Source organism: Acanthochromis polyacanthus, chromosome 16 (genome assembly GCF_021347895.1).
Source record: "Acanthochromis polyacanthus isolate Apoly-LR-REF ecotype Palm Island chromosome 16, KAUST_Apoly_ChrSc, whole genome shotgun sequence".
NCBI lineage: Eukaryota > Metazoa > Chordata > Actinopteri > Pomacentridae > Acanthochromis > Acanthochromis polyacanthus.
Window position 1 is genome coordinate 19,398,688 of NC_067128.1, and position 22,073 is coordinate 19,420,760.

At 38.3% G+C, this 22,073-nt stretch overlaps 1 protein-coding gene across 1 annotated transcript in view; it reads left to right on the plus strand.

Moving 5' to 3' along the window:
- The window catches only part of scara5 (scavenger receptor class A, member 5 (putative)), a 132,221-nt gene that overhangs the window by 85,136 nt on the left and 25,012 nt on the right, over positions 1-22,073 (plus strand). Inside the window, exons 8-10 of the mRNA XM_051936645.1 lie at positions 1,681-1,761; positions 5,758-5,865; positions 14,266-14,331. Of these exons, the coding sequence (XP_051792605.1) occupies positions 1,681-1,761; positions 5,758-5,865; positions 14,266-14,331 (255 nt within the window). The remainder of the gene's footprint in view (positions 1-1,680; positions 1,762-5,757; positions 5,866-14,265; positions 14,332-22,073) is intronic.

Sequence of the window (22,073 nt, forward strand, 5' to 3'; positions counted from 1 at the left end):
AACTGTTGATGATTCGTAAATGCACAAAATCGCAATTTTCTATTATGTAGTAGTGAATGAGTGATCAAGGTTGTGATTTTAGACACAGCTCAACATGTTCTGGGTTGACTGTGAACATGAGTCTTACTGAAACACAGCTTTCTAAATCATCCATGTACAGTTACCTTTCAAACCTTTGTGTAAATTCAAGTCAACAAGGGCTGCATCTAATGATTGTTTTAGTTCTGGATCAGTCAGCCAATTATTCTTCATGCCCATGAACTTCCCATTTGTCATCAGGTTTACAAAAAAATCTTCCTGTCACTTCTTTCAAAGGTCCGTGGTTTTCTCAGCTTGTATGACACTCAGGCTAAAGATATTTAGTTTATTATCACAAAAGGCAGAAAAAAAACAATGAAGAAACCAGAGCTAAGCCCGAATGACAGCATCTTACGTAACCCAGAAGTGTCCTGACGTCAGATAGTTTTCCTCAGCTTGAACTCTTGTCCTCATAAAGATGGAAACATGAAAGTGCTCTCTCTTGCCCTCTTGTTGCGACCTTTGCTCAGCTTCATGACCTGTTAAGTGTGTGCAGTTGTGAGCAGCTCGAGGCAGCAGCCCACAGATCTGTATCTCAGGGCCAGTCAGCATCAGAAACCTGCAAATTAGAGCTCTGAGGGATCTCAGCCGCTGGACATGTGCTGGACAGTAACACAAGTCCTGAATTTCTGAGCATTCCCACAAGCTGTGTTGTGGTCCACCTTGTTAAACATGTGGTTCCCATTGAGGCCGTCCTTTCTCTCTATTTCACTCACGATTTGACTTTTTCTTACTCGCTCTCTGCAGACGAATCCAAGCACAACAAACATTTGGACTGAATCCTTAGACTAGTTGTAAGACCCAGTTTGGCCTTCACTTGGCTGCTGTGTCGCTCTGTGTGTGTGCGTGATAAAATCCATGATAAATATGATGACTTCTAGCATTTCATGACATTAATAAAACTATTAACTGCAGGAATGAAAGGCTTAGTTCAACGTAGTCCCTTTTCAGGTGATAATCTACATGATTCTTGCCTGCTTTCAGTGCTAAGTGGTTCAACATCCTGTAATAATGAAGGCGCTTGAAGGTGTGAATTCATATTTCTACCAAACAAACCCTGATGCTGTTTCTCAAAATGTAAAATGCAGAATTTCCTCTCCAAGAAGAGAATGTTCCTCAGTAGGTCATCACTAAAGAGTTATTTCTTGTCCAGCTCAGACCTCTAAATCACCACCCAAACCTTTGATTTGTTTATCATTTGAGTTAAAATAAATTCTGGCTCATTGGTTTACCATTTTTTAAGGATATGTCGTAAATCACTGCGTTTTCTAACAGTACAAGGATGGAAATCAACAATGCAAAAGAAATACCACAACATACAGTATTAAACAACACAACTCTGCAACAATTACAAGACACAAAGCTTCGTTAGTAAATCCAGGTTCATTTTACAGTTTGATAGAACTACATAGTGTTTAGGATAAGGATTTATACTTCTGGTGCATGTTCATCACATAATATATCAGTACAGTTTATAGTTATGTATAAATACAGAGCAATGCAGGCAGGAAACAACTTAAAAACAGCTTCTATCAGTAAATCACTGTGCAGCAGCACTTGCAGTGTTTCTATCATATGCTGTATTTTTTCCTCTCTCTGCAGGACCTCCAGGGCCAAAGGGAGAGAAGGGTGACACTGGACAACTGGGGCCCCCAGGGGCCCCTGGCCTGACTGGCTTGAGAGGTGGGTACATATAAAGACTGCTGCTCATCAGTTGCTGAGAAGCTCACTAAATTTAATCTTAACTCTTTAAACCTCAGACAGTTTGGGGCGTTTTTTCTGCTGTTGCATTTTTACTCACTGTCTGCTCATTTTTCACAGCATTTTAGAATCCTGCACCTCCATGGAAACATTACAACCATGGCTAGAAGTACAGAGAACTCAAAAATGTCTTTTGTGCTATATATACACTACCGCCCAAAGGTTTGGATCACTGAGAAATCTACTTGGTTTTTGTTTTTCAATGAAGACAACATTGAATTAATCAGAAATACAGTCTCGACATTGTTAATGTGGTAAATGACTATTCTAGCTGGAAACAGCAGATTTTTAATGGAATATCTACACAGGTGTACAGAGGAACATTTCCAGCATCCATCAGTCCTGTGTTCTAATGTTACATTGTGTTAGCTAATGGTGTTGAAAGGCTAATTGATGATTAGAAGACCCTTGTGCAATTATGTTAGCACGTGAATAAAGGTGTGTTTTCATGGAAAACATGAAGTTGTCTGGGTGACCCCAAATTTTTGAACAGAAGTGTACATATATAAGTTATAATACAGCAAATCATGACAAGAAAAGCACTCGGAGAGCGCAGTACTCCACCAAAGCTGCTCAGTCGTTGAATGATTCCCAGCGAAAAATCAGATAAACCAAAGGCTTTGCAGACAGGGCCAAACTAATAAGGTACTTTACAGATAACAAAACAAAGCTGCATTTAGACAAGTATACAAAGTCACGACAAACTTTTTTTTTCTGCATATCCTCTTGCTGATTTTGTTAGATTTTGTCTGCAGCCTCTTACGCTGCTGTCTTGATCAGGTCTTTCTGCAAAATAAATCTCAGACCTCAATGGTTAAATACATGTTAAGCAAAACTCAAATAAATCAAAATTGTTTCGGGCTTTTGGAGTTTTCTTTAAGCATCTGAAAATAGCAAAAACATGGCAGTCTGTTGACATCACAGATTGACAAGTCTTCAAGTGACCATTTTTAAGACATAAAAAGAGAGTCAAAACAAACTGAAATTTCAAAACCCTCAGCTTAAAATGTTACACAAAACTTATCTGGATTTATAAAATTTAGAAAATAATTGCAAAAATTCACCCAGCTAATTTAGAGTCTGTGGGAAACAGTGCGATATTACACTTGTGGAAGCATTTTACCAACACAAACCGTAATATGCTTCAGAATATAAGGAACTGGCCTGTCATGGTCTTTGGATGGGTTTTACATGCCTCTGGGTCATAATATTTAGCTGACCAATAACTCCCAAAGTAAAAACCAAATTTGGGAGTTATAAGCCTCTTTTTTAACCACCAGGATTGATGTTTAAGTGGCCTGAAAGGTGAAAATCTGGACACCTTTTTCTTATAACGGACTGTGGCTGGTGTGGTTTTCTCTGTTTTTGTGATTGCATTCAGTTGCATTAATAACGCAGTGAGCAGAGCGAATAAAAAGCCATATAAATCCACTTAAGAAAACAACGCCCCAGACTTTGGATGGAGATTTAGTTTCAGACAGGGCCAGTGGGACACATCATCTGTCTTTGTCTTGCAGGTAATTCCTTTAAAACCACAACATAAACCTTCATTCAGGCAGAATCTGCACCTCAGGACCATGAAATGCCTTTTTTTTTTCAAACATACTGTATGATGCAAACAACACCAATATGAATCCAGATGTTCTGCGACCCCCTTCCAGCTTGGTACCTCTTGAATCATCACCCCTCAAGTCGTCCGCCGTCCTCATCCATTCCAAATTCTCTGGCCGCTGAGCCTTTCCAAGAAGCATTATCTTCGTGCTGAAAGGGGAACCCCCCCACTGCCGCTATAGTTCCAGGAAAAAGTGAATAAAAAGAATTTCTAACTGCAGGGGAAAAAGAAAGGGCCACATTATTAGTTCAAATGAAAACATAGCAAAGTGGATGGACGCTAACCCTCCTCAGGACCAAAACGGAGAGAGAACAAAACAACCACTAATGTTGTCAGTAGTCAGAGTCAACTTCATATAGCATTGTCAGAAATTCAGCATTTTTTTTTAAAGAAATGCAGCATTTGTTCATAAGTTATTCATAATCTGAAATGACAACAACATAGAATGTGTCCATTTAGTATAGATGTACCCACAAACAAAATGACCTTGCACTGAGCACAGGCGTGTGTTCTGCATGTGTACGTTATGTGGTTTTTGTGTCATTTCTTTGGGCACAGCACTTTGGCTCAATTGGTGGTTGGTAAAAGTGCTATGTAAATAAAGCTGGATTGGATTGGATTTCTGACCTACCCTAAGAATGTCATCCCAATCTGTTGGTCTGTTTTTGAGTAATGTTGCTAACAGACAGACGAACACATAGACAGACATAACTCCACCGTGCTCCTTGGCAAAGTAATAATTACGCAACAGAAAACAGTATATACTATAAAGGCGTGGTGCATTCTCATTGTATTGTGCTAATTAATGACCTGGGAAATATTATTTTATGATTATTTTTAATCTTGACAATGGTTTCTAAAGTAAAAACTATCTATGCTGTTAAGTCAGGTCATCACAGTGGGTTTGTATTGCACACCATGTACTTGTGTTGCTCCATTTGTATCGAATCCAGAGAAATCTGTCGCCACTTCCAGTTTCTATCCTCTCTGACTTGTTGAACGATCCAGTTGGACGGTCCTGCGCAACACAAAGAACACTTCTGCACCGGATCCAAACTGTGATTGATAGGTTTTTCCCACTGGATTTCTGAGCTGAGTTGAGTTACATGACATCATCCATCATCGGTTTATTTTGTGTTTCTGGCTCTAATACATTCAGTCCACTCATTTTGGTCGCATTTCTGAGGAGTCAAAACATATCGGAGCGTATCAGAGCGTCGAGAATGATTTAAATGACTTCAATAACTCACTGATGTTGAGACATTCGGGTGTGTTTACTGTAAACAAACATTCTGTGTGCCACAGGGTAGGAGTGGATTTTATTTATTAAGCAGAATAAATGATGTGGATGTTTTTCCTGTGTCAGTCAAATGTTTAGTGGTTGAGGCATGACAGATGGTTGAACAAGGGAAAGACTAATCTTAGCATCGCTTCCCAAATCTGAGTTCTCTTTAATAAGCGGTGCAGACTGTGTGACGGTTGTGTTGGGAACGGTGTTTGACCGGATCACGGAGGAGAATAGAATAGAATAGGTCTTTATTGCCATTGTTACAAAAAAAACAATGAAAATCAGTGTGGCACTCTGCATTAGCAGCATAAAAGATAAATTACCTAAAGCACAATTAAACACAGATTAAGAAATATATACAACCGAAATAAATACAAAAACAGAGATATGAACGTTCTATACGACCATAAACATTAAGCATCATTATTACACTTGAGTATTAATATTGCACTGGTAGGCATGTGATATTATCATTCAGGGGGAGGCAGGAGACATTTGACAGCTTGTGGATCAAAGCTGTTTTTAGAGTTGAAATTCCAGTTAAAATGCTTTGCATCAGCCTGACAGAAAAAAAAATCTTACATGCTGGTGTTGAAGCGCTGAAGAGTTTACAGCCATTTATCTCCTCATCCATGCTTCCATTTCTCCAACTTTTCCACAGGGACTGCTTGATAAATTCACAAGTTTGGTCGAGGATCACTCAAAAATCAGCGTGTCATCGAGTTTGTATCGCTGTGTTGACTCACAGGCTCCTTTGTGGCTGCCAATGTTAAAGTAAAAGAGTATTCTGCTGAAGGGCATCTCTTGTCTTTTTAGGTAAAGCTGAACTGTTTTCCCAGCTGAAAGGGAGCCAGTATGTCTTAAACTGCTTGGAATCGGAATAGCTATTAAATTAAATACGTTTGATCAAATCTATTTGTTTAGTCACTGCTGTGCGTTGCTATGTTTGCAAAATCTTTGATGGTTCCTGGAGCATGTTATGATCAGACTGCTTTTTTTGATTTTATGTCTGTTTCAGGATTTACGGGAGAAAAAGGCATCCAAGGCCCTCGGGGAATGAAAGGCTCCGTTGGAATTGACGGCGTGCAGGGAGAAAAAGGAGATGCTGGACCTGCCGGCCCTAAAGGTACCTATGTAGTGTTTCTGATGGTAATGCTTGTTTTATTAAATTTACCAATCATTTTGCATGTAGACATAGCTAAAAACATGAATCTAGGCAAACAGGAGCATTAATGATCATAATCAGAGTACAATCTAACAATCACAAGAATAACAATATGTAGAAAGTTGTGTTTTTATGGGGTAACAGCAGTAGCCATATTAAAGTGAGTTAATCGCTTTCTCACACAGCAGTCAGTAGAAAAAAGCCTGTTTCTCCCTGTAGTCTTGTACAGCTCACAGCTGAGTCTTGTCAACACATTCACAGTTCACATCATCTCAGACTTGCAAACTAAAGACACAGTTCTCAAATGGCCACATGAAATGTTGCCTTTTCCACCAGGGCACCAACACTGTTACCAGGAATTACTTGGAACCAGAAACGTTAGCACTCGTTACATCACTAACAGGTGTCGCTGGTTTCTTTTTGTGCTTAGCCGAGGATGCTGTAATTGCCTAACGAGCCGTGTCTTCTTCTATTTATTGGAGTGAAACAGCTGCCACTGCTGATCAAATCAGTTTTCAGCTGTCTGAACTGAGTCAATGTCAGTGCAGGATAATATTTTACTATATATAATGAGTACAAAATAAACAGCTGGAAACCAATCAATGTAGAGCAGTGAGTCCCAACCAGGAAGACCAATATTCCAAGATGCATTTCTGCAGTAGCTATGGGATAAATGGAAAGAAAACTCATCTGAAAAAAAACTGAAACTGCCATTTATTTAAAGAACTAAGTGGACCTAAATTGATTTGAGTAGAAAAGTTAACAGCTAGCCCAAAATAATGGATAAGTACAAGAAACAGACAACCAAAAAAACAGCAGGAATGGTTAAAATGCATATATAATGGTGAAAAAGTGAATAAATGGTTGACATAGCTACATAAATCTGCTCATCCTTCCATATCTCCCAGAATATAGCAACTTTTTCTCACTGCGTCTGATTGATTTTCTCCAAATCCACCATGAAAATGATAGACACAGTTGTGGTGTGTTTAAAAAACATATAATACATGTACAAAGTCACAATCTCACTGTGAATTGTTAAAATCACAATCACTAGAAAGTTATTCAGCATTATTAGAGGTATGCAGTGACTCATGAAAACCCACAGCAACCACCTAATTTGGATACATTCTCTACTACTGAGGCTGGGCGTATTTAAGAGCTGAAGTAAGACGATAACTCATACATATGATGTAGAATCTATAATCCATCATATGTAGTCAGGGGACATTCAGTTTTCTGATTTAGCAATAGGTTTCCATTGCAAAATGTGAATTTTTTTTCTTTGACATGAGAATACACATATTCCAAGACATGAGACCTAAATAAATGCCAACTTTTAAAAAGAATAGTGTCCATTAAATCACACCTCAGTCCAAGATAGCTTTTCTTTCTTTCTTTCTTTCTTTCTTTCTTTCTTTCTTTCTTTCTTTCTTTTTCTTTCTTTCTTTCTTTCTTTCTTTCTTTCTTTCTTTCTCATCTCCATATATCTGACTCTACATGAACCCCTGGGATTTTGACGTTTCCTCTCACCAGCTGGACAGTGCCAACAATAACAAAAACACTCTGACCAATTCCGCTCTGATGAAGAAATCATAGCCATGACTAATATGATAAGGCGCTCAAGTCCTTGTGTTTCTTGTGTCGACATGTCATTGTGTATGTACGTATGCGACATGTGAGTTTAGCCAACAGCTGTTGCCAATCAGAGCTGGGCTTGGCTGAAATGTCCAATGTTTAATCCCACGGTTCCAGTGTTGGCCAATAACATTAGACCAGGCTGATCTGTTGTCTTTTGCACTCAGTTATGACTCAACATTCTGTACCAGATTCCAGTCTAGTTTTGATTCATTTTTATGAAGATAGATTTGTTTCTTGGTGATGGCAGTGATGATATAGCTGGTTTGTCTTCCTGTATGAAGGTGTGTTGCTGTACAACTGGCTTCCAAAAATGCTGAAAACAGCATTTGGCCTTTGAAGTTTTTATCTGATGCAAATATTTTGATTACCAATTGGGAGAAATGAGAAGATGCCATAGAAGTGACTGGACCAAATGTGTTGTAAGGAATCAAACACTGCAAGAAAAGATCAAACTTAAAGGCCTGCTGACACCCCAACCTGGTACAAGAAAATCCACTGTGAACATTTGGCAGTAGAGGGATGGTGATGGAGGGAAGAAATCAGAATCAGCCAGAGTAACTCCAAAGCATCTTTTGATTTTCTCTGTACTACTGGGCTGTTTAATACCCTTTGTAGGGTTCATTTAATACTATAAAGTTTCCTTCACTAGGGGACAAAAGCACATAGCAACAGCTTAGTATCTGTTAGTAACAGGACGTAGCTTACTTATGCATTTGTCCACTGACAGCCTGTCATTGATTGGTGGTTGCTATTGATTGAGGCTCAAAAAACAAATTCCCACACATTTACTTTTCGCTCATAGGTGAATCCACTGTTTGTGGTGATTCCACCTTGAACAGTGGTGCTACTTGTGTGTTACAAACAAATGGTTCTGGCTATGTTTAACTGGTAATTCACATTAGCAGTTGGAAGATTTGTAATTAATACCATAACACAGCTGCCGTCTCTGTAATGCCTGTATATGCGGATACTTCACAGCCAAAGTATGCTGTAAAATTATCTTAGGTGTGTGCTGATTTGTGTTATAAAGTTTAGTTTCAGTGTTGTGAAGAGATGTGCCAGTTATAACATATGCTTCACCAAAAATAGTAACATTGTGGTGTCAGTGACCTCGAATGTACTACAGATGTTCTGAGGTTTTCTTAAGTGACAGTTAATTACGACTATCTGGGGCATTTTTACAATATATGGCAATGCAGTGCACTGGTGCCAACAGCTGCCTGCCCTTACCTCCCTGTGAGTTTGTTACGGAGTAAACACTATATAGTGGCTAAATGATTGGACATACCCAATACCCAACCTCATCTTCTGACAGTAGCAGCTTCTACAGCAACAGAATGATGTGCTGAAGCCAACTGCTGCTCACAAAATAAAAGAGAAGCTAATAGGCGAATATGAAACTCTCCCTGTTCAATCATTATGTCCAAATGGTGATGCAAAATATACTTGTTTTTGCTCAAAAAAATTCTACGATTCTACAATTCTACAATTTCATTTAGCAGACGCTTTTGTCCAAAGCGACGTACAACACAAGCAAGAATTCAGACATAAGGAAAAACCTTTAGTAAGTGCAAAAAGTGCTTCAAGTGCGATTGGTCAAAGATGTTGCCATCAAGTTGCAGAAGAATTGCCAACCACTCTCTCTCCCCCCGCCCCCCCCCCCCCCTTTTTTTTTTTTTTTTTAGCTTTGTCAGTGCTAAATAAGTGCTGGGTTTTGGACCACCTGACTTATTCTACCCCTAAGGTGGAGTCAGATTAAGTGCCTAGGTGTTCTCTAAACAATTGAGTCTTCGATTGTCTTTTAAAAGTAGAAAGGGACTCAGCAGAACGCACAGAGTTTGGTAATTTGTTCCACCATTTGGAAACAACAGAGGAGAAGAGTCTGGCTAGAGATATCGAGGGTTTTGGACCACCTGACTTATTCTACCCCTAAGGTGGAGTCAGATTAAATTGATGATACAATGCAGTGAATGATACACTCTTGTGTACTTTAAGGGGACATTAACTATAATCTTACATTTCGACAGTCTTAAGTTTTATCGCACAACTCACTAATGGTTGACATGAGGTAAATATTATAGTTAAAGGAACTGAAAAGACGACCTGTGTTCAGTTTACTTTTAAATTTTATGTCAGTGTTGACAGAAGTATAGTCAGCAGCTGCATTGCTACATTTCAGAAAACCGCCCATTTAGGAACGTTAATGATATTGTTTAATGGAAAAATAAATAAATAAAGGGAATACAGAATGGGGGAAAAAAAACATTTAAATTTTCTATCCCAAATAACTCGTGTTTGTAGTTCCTGACTGGAAAATCTTGTTCATCAGACATGACAAATTTTATATCGGTTACCTCAAAACGGCAATCTGCGCTTACACAAAGATCTCAAATGCAGATAGATCACATTTTGCCAGCATCACTCATGTGGTGTTTGTTTTCATCTGTGCAACAATTCAAAATCTGAAGAAATAATCTTTTTTCATAAATCATGGTTTCCACGCTGTAATCCGGTGAACGGGGACTGTCACTCGTATGGTACAAACTGAAGAACACGTGGGAAAATTAGCACAAGACTTGATAACCAGCATGACTGAGAAAACATGAAAAGACTGTCCCCCACAAGAGCCCTGGCCTTGGCTACATCATTTGACTGACATGTTAATTATCTGAAGAGCAGCTCAGAACACCACACTAATAAGCGTTTCACAATAGCAATGGAGACAAGATGAACAAAACAAGGATCTACGCAGATGTTTGGCCGTCCACACACTGGCAGCTTCCAACAATGTATGTCTGTGCTTTCACCCGTCCGGGGTCTGGCTGTGGGTTTAACAGACCAGTGGAGGGTGAAGAGTTTGTAGATCTTCTGGTATGAATGGGGCCTCAGCGTCAGGCAGTCACTCAGGAGGAGAGAAGGATCCTGAAAAGCTTGTAAAAACAGCACTGGGAAGCTTCACGGCTGCTTTTTATAGATGGATAGTGAGTCAACAGACCAGAGACTGCGTTAGCACTGCATTAGCTTTTTATCTGGTTGAAATCAGCTAGACATCTGTCATTTCTCAGTATTATAAGTTGCACCATTTGATCTCTTTGGCCACTTATGGACAATGAAAAGCGGACAGACGTAACCCTGAAGTGTTCTCACATTATGAAGTGGTTATATGTCAGCAAACTATTCCTCATTTTACACATTCAGCAGACACAGAGCCACCAGCATCCATTTAATGATTGAGAAACAGCTCGTTTTAGCTCAATTTTGGTCTCCACCAACCATGTAGAAAAGCTTTGGGGTCTTTAGATGCTAGAGATTAGTTTTGGTTCATAAGCCAGATGCTATTTTTGGTCCTCTGCCATCTGGCACTTGCACACAGTGGTTTATCAAAGGTTTTCCACTGAAAGCTGTCACTTGGTGTTGCTGTAAATGACATATATTGTGAGTGTTGAGACCAAACAATGCAATTTATTTGCTGACTGTAAAGCCAAAACCAGCTAAAAGAGACAGAGAAAGTTAGGTGATTGTTTGCACTGTAAAATTAATGATTGAACTATGTGAAAACTGTATTTTATATGTCTGTTGTAATTCTAATTATGATCAATGGTAATATATGTTGTGAAGCTTTATATATACACTACTGTTCAAAAGTTCAGGTCAGTTAGAAATGTCCCTTTTTTGAAAGAAAAGAAATTTTTCAATGACTATAACATTAAATGAATCAGAAATACAGTCTAGAAATTGTTAATGTGGTAAATGACTATTCTAACTGAAAACGGTTGATTTTTTTTTGAATGAAATGTCTACATGGGTGCAGAGGAACATTTAAAGCAACCATCACTCCTGTGTTCTCATGCTACATTGTGTTAGCTAGTGGTGTTGAAAGGCTAACTGATGATTAGAAAACCCTTGTGCAATAATGTGAGCACATGAATAAAACTGAGTTTTCATGGAAAACATGAAATTGCCTGGATGACCCCAAACTTTTGAACAGTATTTTATATATAAACCTTAATCAATAATAATCAAGATAAGAGCTTAAGAGTAAATGTAGTTATCCTCAAAACAGCCTACAGCTCATGGCAATCTGGAGGTCCAAGGTAGGTAGCAGCAACAAAGTCGTTAGATCTAAAAGGCACTGTTATCCCCCAACTTTTACAAGGTTTTTCTGCTGACTGTTCCTTATCAGTAACTGTGCTTGAGGTTTTCCATGTTTTCCATCAGAATTTTTTGCCTAGGGCTAATGGTGTCATAAACATGAACTAGAAAAGCACTTGGAGAGCACAGTACTCCGCCAAGGCTGTGCAGTCATTGTATAATTTCCTACAACTGAAATCTTAATAAAAAAAATTTTAAATTGTGGATCCAGACTATAATCATCATCACTGGCACAATCGAATCATTTCGTCCTTGTGTAATTTCTGACCTTCCCTGAAAATGTAACTGAAATCCATTTATCCGTTTTTGAGTAGTGTTGCTAACAGACAGATAGACAGACAGACCAAAGGCGATCGTCACATAGCTCCTCAGAGGCTCCCCCGCCTTAGCGGAGTAATAAACATAAGCAGCCTTGTTTACTAAATGCTAACTCACTACGCTCACAACGACACTGAACAATGAAGGTCATTTGGCTCAAAATTACAAAAATCTCTCTCATTTTACCCCCTGCTTCTTTTCAGGCCACCAGTAGTCAAAACAACTTTGTGCAACTTTAAATCAAATGCATGTGCGGTGTCTTACGGCTCAGCAGTAGCTCACCAGTGTGTTTGGGTTTTCCTTGCAGTGTTATTTAGTTGTTAAGGATGTGGTCAAAAACAGAGGTGACACTAACATCTGAGGACGTCACAGGCAGGGTGTGGTGGAGTGTTAGCTGCACTGCTCACACACATACGGGCAACAACATGTGGTAGGTGGGATTGAGACCCACCTCAGCTGGCACTGTGGCCTCACATGTACAAAAAAAACTGTCAAATTAAAGGTGGGACAAATGCCCATTTGAAGCTGCTTTATGGCAGGAACAGACGTGCGGTTTTCAAACCTCATGGCAACAACTGGCATTGAAACACACTTTCTGCTCCTTTGGAGATAATTCCTGGGAGTCTGGAATAAAATTTTATTTTGAAATGAAAACAAATGAGAAAATGTGGTATCCAAGCTGCTAATTCGAGGGAGGTGTCATGTGTAAAAGCATTCTGCTGAGACCTTGAATGTAAGGATTTGTACTTACAGTGATTTAGTGGTTTTGCATGGCAGTAACTTTTCCCATCTCTAAACATCTACAGTGCAAAAATACTCATACCTCACCAGAAAAAAAGTAGTTTTCAATGTGTCTAGTTTCTCTCTTTGACCATTGCAGCCATAAAAAATCAAGTTAGCCACAACTTTTAGATGTAAATTAGACACCGGATTTCAAGGTGGTAGCTTCTAATTTTACATTTTATGCCCATATCACAAGGCAATTACAGGGTTCACTATTTAAGAGGGCTCTGCTAAAAATATATAAAGGACTACAGAGGAGAGGAAATGGGTGTGAGGTAAAGGAGAAAATGTTCCCTTCTCTCCACAGGAGTTCAGGTTATTTTCATACTTCTCTGTATTATTTCACTTCCTTTCTGTCCCAGTGTATGCTACATTGTGGTTGTGTCTGTGTTACACATTAGGAGAAGCTTTGGTTGTGTGTAGAGTTTAGCTCATGAATAGACAGTAGTTAAAACTGGATTTGATTGGATATAATTATGCAATATGAGTAAGGATTCTTTCTTCCTCACTAAAGGTTGCTTTGAAATTACAAAGTGAAAAAGAGAAAATCTCGCTTTCTGGTCATCTGTTAGTTCTATATGTTAGTGCTAATGATAAATGTGGTCTTTTGTTGATTGTTAATGGCTTTTTTTTTTTTTTTAAAAAAAAGTCAATCTGTAGAGCTTAGGCATCTACAAATTTATTGATTACATTGTTAATATATACGTCCAGTCAACAGTTTTAGAACACCCCAATTTTTCCCTTTTTTTCTTCCTTTGGGGGGGGGTAATTCTGCATGTTAATGTTTCATTGTACTCAGAAATGACAGGATATAGCAAATAAACAAACAAAGTTTTTAAAAAACAATTTAGAAACCAAAATGTATTCTAAACTTTAAGCTCATTTTGACAGATATAAGAGCTGCATACACTCGTGGCAACTTTCAAGGCTTGATCAACCTCCATTGCTGCAGAACAGCTTTAAGTTGTTCAGCCATTTCTTGTGCCCCGAAAAAGGCCGTTTTGTTCTGAAATTCTGTAATGTACATTATTTTTCCATTTTGGATAACCATACCTCTTTTTTTTTAACCTCTGGCAGTTCACCACTTACCTTTGTGCCATTTTAAGCTGTTCATTGGACTTGAACTCCTTGAATTTCAATACAAAGCTGGAAAACTGGCGCATTCTAATTCTTGTGATTGTTAGTGTACAACATCCGGCTGCTGGTTAATATCTTTTTCCACTCAGTACACACCTCACAGAAAACAATAGCGTTGGAATGTAACAGTTTTTCTTTTTATTTTATTTCATTAATATCTGGGTGTCACATCTACACCTGCAACTCATTGTTTTCAAACAATTTCACAATTTGTACATTTTATTTTTTACATTTTATGCTGCCATCTCCTCCTGTGACGCTGAATTGATGTAAAATAACGATTATTTACATTATTAGCTAATTTGAGGTTCTGTCCTGTCCCGGCATCAGGTGACCGAGGAGAAAGAGGGTTCAAGGGGGAGAAAGGTGATCGAGGAGAGCGAGGAGAAAAAACAGGTGAGTGCTAAAAATAAACAGAATGATGAAAAAGAAAGGGCTCCGGAGAATATTACTTAGTATTTTCAGCTTTTAACTACTGCTAAAAACTGATCCATATCCACCTATTAACCATGTTAATGCTCTTAATAATAAAAATGAAAATTGATGTATAATGTTCTTGATGGTTTAGGTTTGGATTAATAATAGTAGGGAATGGACATCAGAAAAAACTAGAGAAAATGTTATTTAATTATTGTAAGATTAATCAAGGAATTACAGCAGTCCTATAATTTAGTACATGTTGCTTACAGCAACTTGTTTGGCTTTGCTTCAACAAGCTTGACAACAACAAAAAATTGCAGAGCTGGAAAGATTTTTTTTTAAATCATTGGTTTTAATCCCCTGTAATCATAACATCCTGTAAGTGCTGCCAAGTCTCTCTTTGGTTTGATGATTTCATTAATGTGCTACTGGCAGCAGTGGCTGACCACACATGCATGCAGGCAGACCAGCACAGAGTCACTAAATCCAGCGTGTTTAAACAGTGAAGGAAACACGGTCTGCTAAAAGATTCAACAAGTGTTTTATAGAGTCCACTGCAGACAGAATATTAGATGTTATGCTAATTAGTGCTTCTGCTCCAGTGAGACTGTAGAAATTGTTTCCATCATCTTCTCGTTAGGCTGAAAAATCTTCCTTTTCTTTTGTTTGTTGCGTAATTTAGCTATGCACTTTCATTTAGGATCAAATATCTACTTTGATCAATCGACACTATCTGTGACTTGCACAGTTAGTTAATTACAGTCTGACGAGTGTTTCAAATACTTTGCTTTCCTCTTGTAAGTTACTAGGACAGAAAAAATATTATAACACTTTGTGATATAATGCAACTCAGTACACCACCACCTTTCTGACAATGTCAACAAAAACCCAAAGTGTAGAAGATTTAGAAAAGTCGATTTTATGACAGGGCTGTTGGATTGGATTTTATTTGACTATACTGTTGTTCCTAACATGCTTGATGAGTGCATATTAACACCATGCAAAGGTTTGGGCAACCTAAAAGACTGATCTCTCAGATAACTTTCCTAAGTCTCAGACATTAATTAACTTGTTTGGGCTATGAGTTGTTCACTGGCACCATTAGTAAAAACCCAACTGATGCAAATTCCAAAGCTTTGTAAATACCCCTTTAAAAGAACTCTCAACCTTTGACTTATAAATCATCAAGCTTCTTTCTCTAAGTGGCTGCCTTACACTGTGAAAATAAAATAAGTCATGCCCACAAAGAAGTATGGAGCTGTTTCCTTATTTTTCAGTGTTGATGAGAAATGGTGTTAACTAGGAAAAATGAGGTCTTTGAGATCAAGAAACCTTTCCAAGAGAACTGTCCTTAAGATTGCTAGAAAACAAATTTAAAAAGTCCTGTTCAACTACACAAACCTTTCTCTGCACATCTGGATAAGTATGACCTTCATTGAAGAGCCATTAGAAAAAAACAAGAAACTTTTCCTCCATCCTCACTACAAAATTCACCATCAGAAGTCTGGCTATCTAAACAAACCTAATGCATTTGAAAACACATCCTGAGGAGTAATGAAGTTACAGTAGAACTTTGTTGGCTCAATGGGCAAATGTCTCTTTGGAGATAAAAGGATGCAGAATTTCATAAAGATGAGCACCTTTCCCGTTGTTAATGGATCAGTTACGCTTTGGACTTGCATTGGAACCAGTGTCATTTGGAGCGTGTCTGGTAGAGAGATGGACTAATTCAATTCAATAGTTGCAAATTATGAAAGCAAATCTCACAGTGTAAAAAATTAAAACAAAAAGTAAAAAAGCTGAAGTGAAAAAAAGGATTTCCTCTACACATAATAACCCTAAACACACAATGGACTAGAGGTGCAGGCTGAAGGTTTTCTTATGTCCCTAACAGTCCCCAAATGTAAACATCATCTAAAATATGTGAATAAAACTCCAAAGAGCAGAGCACACAAGAATCCAACAGAACTAGTTGCCTTTTGCAGGAAGAATGGTCAGAAATCTCCCAAACAAGAGTTGAAAGGCTCTTAGCGGCTACGAAATGCGTTTAAAAGCTGTAAAACTAGCCAAAGGAGGTGTTACTGAGTAATGACTATGAACAGTGCCCGGACTTTGCTATGTCACTGTATGTTTATAGGACTGCACTGTGAATATCTGATTATTCTTTTGCCGTATTTTGTCTAGCTGGACACTCGCAGTAATGCACACAGAGCTCAAACAGTATTTCTGTGCATATGATCCAAAGCCAACAATACAGGGACAAAAATTTATGAGCTGTTGACTTTATGGGCTCCATACATCTCTGACTCAACTGATATCCTATGCAAAGAGCTGAGGGAAGCTGAAGGAATCAGTAGATCTGCTTTTCTTTTCAATGTAGTGTCACGGTTTCTGACACACAGCGAAGAAGCACATGTCCTGGTGCACATCAAAGGAAGTTGAAAACCATTACATGTGTACATATGTTATGTGGTGGTAACCCGAAACCCTGTACAAACCCCCAATCTGGAGTCAGGTAGAGAGAAGAACATCAATAACCCCAAAACCACCAACATTTCATTTTTGGCCACAGTTATTATTCTTCCTTTGTTGCATCATAATGGCTGCTCCCCTTGTGATGAGCGACTGGGTGGTGTTCACGTCAAACAGGCTTCGGCATTCAACCACAAGAATGCTGTTTCTGCCCATTACAGAACCGTCCAAGATCAGGTCTTTCCTCACATCATTTACAAGACTCGGATGTTTGATGTTTCAGAGAAAGAAAGGCCGACTGAGCCCACATGCTGTTTGCTGAATGAAATATCAAATCACAACATCACACATTTGTCTGTCACAAGCCTCATGTGGCTGAGTTACTGTTAGATGCTTGGCTTGGATCTTTTTACACTTCAAAGCATACGCTTCATACCTGTGTAATCACCTACTAGGGCAGACACAAGAGGGACACAAGAATCTGTTTGAAAGGGGAGCGTTTGTGCACATATGTTGCGCGTTAACACAAAACGAACCAGGACATTATGTCACTGATCAAATGCTTTAGTTCTGCTGCTAGACTCGACAACATGAATGAGTATCTCTGCGTTAGAAGAACAAATGGAGCCCAGATCTCAGATATTTAGGAGTGTGACAGAGACAAAGATAGGAAGATCTGTCATCAATGTCAGTTTTCCTTTATCACAGCTGGACTGGACAAGAAACAGCCTTAGTCACCAGAAACACACAAAAATGAAGGAAAAACAGGGGAGGAAGAAGAAGTGCTGCTAAGAATGAAAGAAGACAAAATGAAATAACAGTGTAATATCTACCATCCATGTTTAGTGGGTTTTTTTTTTTTTAAATGATGGGCCATTACATTTAGAGGCAGACAAAACTATTTTGTTATCTGCTTGCTGGCTAATTTAGCTAATGTTTGTTCTACCAGTTGGTTGAAAACACTATCATTGCAAAATAATTAACTTTACAATGTGTCTAGCTAATGTGTAATAAAATTTGAATGTTCTACAGGCAAAGAGGTCCTAAATCCAACAATATTTTCACATTTCAGTGATGAACTATATTTTGCTATAGCTGTAGAAAGGAAAAGATCTTAGACCTGTTTGGCTGCTTAGCTTTCACATATTTTTTTTCAAATGCTATGTTGTCTTTTTTAACATTTTTTTTCGTGCTTTTTTCTCACGACACTGACATGTTTGACAAATACAATGCCTGGTATATATCTAGTTATTTTGTCTTGTGTGAACCTAACCAAATCCAAAAAAAAGAACAGGACAGACCCGCTAACATTAGCCTAGCCTATGATAGAACACAGGACAAATATACACAAAGTATGGAAATTCAACATGGTAGGTGTGCTTGTTATTAATATGACTTTTGAAACATTATTTGAAACTTTTTAGAAAAATGTGACCTTGTTTAATGTGCCTCTGCCTTAAAGGTTACTCGGAGTGCTGTGGGTAGTTAGCTTGCAGCTGAATGTGCTATAGACCCTTTATTTGTTTACAAACATTGTGACGTTTTTTGTGGGCGGGGCTTATGCTGGAGGCAAAAGCGGAGCGAGAAGTCAAGCGGGACTGGGAGTATTTAGTTTGCGCTGGGAGTTTGCGCTGCAAACTCGAGCATTTTTAACCCGTTAAACTTCAGTGTACCGCCAGCGGTACACTTACTAATTTTCATAGGAATTTAAAGAATGTCGGATGGCTGCAAACGCGATTATATAAACACTATACGCCGATGGAAAGCTTAGATTCTCAAGAATCCGCCGGTATAAACCACTTTCAGATGTGATTACCACAGCGGGTAATATAAACACATTTGTCCGACAAACAACGAATATCCATCCATCCTTTCTCTGTACACGGCTTTAACGTACACAGCTTTAACGTACACAGCGTGACTCACATTTCCGGGTTCATTATTACACACAGATGAAAATATTCCACAAAAAACGGCTATAATCCAACCTTGGACATCCAGACAAAACAAGCCAGTAACTATTTTGTCCAAAACATGTCTTGAAGTCGGTATAAAATCCACGAATCGGTCGTTTTCAAGGAAATGCACCTCGCGATGCGCGTCCAATATTCCCTGTATTTCCCGTCATATTTAACGGGTTATTGTTTTGATTATATTTTTTTCTGTGTCTTGTTGTGTCCTTGTTCTTATGGTGTGTGTACTTGGACCCAGTGTCTAGAATAAAGCTGAACTGAATTGAATTGAATATTTTTTTATTTACAAATAGAATATTAGCGATTTTTTGTACTGAAAATGGCTGGAATTGACTGCAGCTGATCGTCTCTGTCCAGTCTTTTCGCCTCAGTGCATTTAACCACAACTGTCTTCGTTCCCTCTGAGCACAAGTGTTCGGTGGAATCCTATAAAACTTTAATTTGCGTTCGCCAATGTTATTCCTCCTATTCTGGCATCCAAAAACACAGCAGGACGACATTTTAGAAAAGTTGATAGAGCCTAGTCCCTCAGTCTTTCGCCTTTCGGTCACGGCCGCGGGCTTCCTCTTTTGCCTCCAGCTAAAGCTGTGACGTCATTCGTGACGTGGGTCATTAAAGGGTCTATTGATTGCAGCTACAGCAGATAAAGAAACTTGAATTATTTCACAGTTGTGTGTATTCTGTTGATCTTCCCTCAGTTCAGCAGAGACTGATTAGATTGTCATAAACTGTACTGAATCACAGTTTTTGTCAGGATAAAGACAATAAAAATGTCCAACACTAGCAAAGGCTAAAGTCCAACAATTAGCTTATTGAAATTCCTGAAAGACATTTTCCCAAGGGTACATAACTTGTTACAAAACATTTAATTTACTTTTCCTTTTAAAGTCATGGCAAACTTTTGTGTAATTTTCTTTTGACAGCTGACACATTACCAGAGAAATATATTCTGGCAGTTTGATAGTTGATCTCAAGGGCCCAACATTAAGTGTGTTGGGTTTAATGTTTGACAGGCTGTTTTTACTGTGCACCACTGCAGCTACAGGGCTCCAAATACAAATGATTTCAGCTTTCTGCCTCTAATGGGAAATTTGTTTTCACCCTGGGACTTGGGCTCATGAAAACTCCATGTTTTTATTTTTTATGGGAAAATCCACCTGAAGCCAAGTTATTAGCTCTACCTGGTGTGAGCCTCCAGCATCAATACTGAAGCACAGAATCAGACCATATATATTTATTTTCTGCATTTCAGTTGTCAGTGAGTTGAATTGCCCTCTTTAATTTTCTTTTTTTTTTTCTTCTACAGTTTTTATTGCTGAATCTAATTATATGCTGGAACAGAACAATCTAGCTCCCCCACAGTGCAGTTTAATTTAATAGTATTCATTTGTAGTTTCATGCACACATAGTTAAGCAAACACAGAAATTCTCATGATGAAACATCTTAAAACAGTGCAGGTTTATTTTATTTAACTATTTTGAAACTTCAGCTTCAGATTCAGATCCATTTTCACCCTTTTACATGTTATTTATTGATGACCTTTAGAAGAGCTGGACTTTATTACCATTGTTAATTTGGACAGAGCCAGATTAGTTCTTTGTCTCCCATTCCAATCTATATACAAAGCCAAGCTAACAGGCTAAAGCTATATTATATTTTCTGGATAGATATGAGAATAACATTTTAAATCCATATTCTTGTGAGAACCTAGAATTGTTTCAAAACATCAAATCCAACAATAGAAAGAATTAAAAGAATAAAACTTAGAAAAGTAAAGGATGTTAAGGTTAATATCTGAGTTTTAGAAGAACATTTTCTGAACAGATGGAGCTACTTAGCTGTTGTCCTGAAGCTGTTCAGTCCTGACTCTTCCTGCCTGCCAGATGAACATTAGTAATTCGCCGTCACTCTCTGTTCTGGCCTTCTTCAGCTTTTGGTTGCTGCAGCTTCTCTGGCCTCCGAGGCTTGAACCACTTGGACAACCACCAACACTTGGAACTCACTTGATTATTTTTCCCTGAAGAAAAACAGTCATTATTCTCATAAAGCTCACATTAATGTTTTTACTTTTACAGAAAACATACAAGGCTTGTTATGTCTATATTAGGGAGTGCTTCTATTTTATGGTGAGGCACTTTGTTAGCTGTCCAAGGTGAACACGGAAACTGTCAGGTTGTGGAGGCAGGTTAAGTTGGAGACCAGGTTTCCTCCTTTTTTGTAAAATTACTTAAAGAAGTCTATGATTGCTAACTTTTCTCTCTGTGGACATGTGTGTCATCAAGACTCTGAAAAAGTCATTAACTGCATAAACTTTAGGTCTCAGTAATTAGTTGAAAGCAGATATCTGATTGCTGGCCTACTTTCCATCAATAGATTAATTTATTATTATGTATTCTGATCCAAAATAAAATTAGTGGTAATGACATGTTGACTTTAAATAATATTTAAACAAGACGGGGCTGGAAAAAAGGAATGTGAGGCTTACCAAACAATGTGTTGCCCAGTAACTGCCTGTCAGGCGTTCCATTTTCATATGGCATCATTACTGAGGGCACATGTACCGCTGAAAACTCCTAATGAACTTGATCCTTGGTGTCAAACAAATGTAGTTTCTCATTTCAAGTCTCCAACTGTTGTATTTTGCCATCTCATGTGAAATCTGGCAAATTTTATCAGCTATTTGGCCATGTAATTATGCAAGTTCATGAAGCTAACATATCATCCATTAAATTTACCATCTGATATGATAGCTATATATAGCATATGTACATTTATCAGCTATAGCTAACTAGCTAAGTAGGCTAAACCCTTGTGAAGCTAGCATGACATGTGACTCACTTTAAAACAAGATTCTTCTAAAAACAAAAACATCATCTTAAATATGCATTTAATTGACTACTAATGCTAAAATAGCATTTCAAAAGGTCAACTTCCTCACAAGTACTGATCCATGTAGACGAAGCATAAATTTAGACACAGAATTGTTGTTGTACTGCAATATAGAGCAATGTAGCACAAGATGAAAGACGACGGCAAGCCATTTACTCTCCAGAATTCAAATTACAAATACATGCCAGATTGACTAGGCATATTTACTTTGTCAGAAACCATGTTGGGTTGGGGTTGCTGGAGTGTACTTTCTTAAAAGATTTCTATATCAATGCAAGATAGCATCATGGTGTCACGGTGAGCACTACGTCAGCTGCCTGCTGACGATCACATGATTGGGATCCTACTACAAATTGGACTCATCGAGACTTATCTGTTGGAAA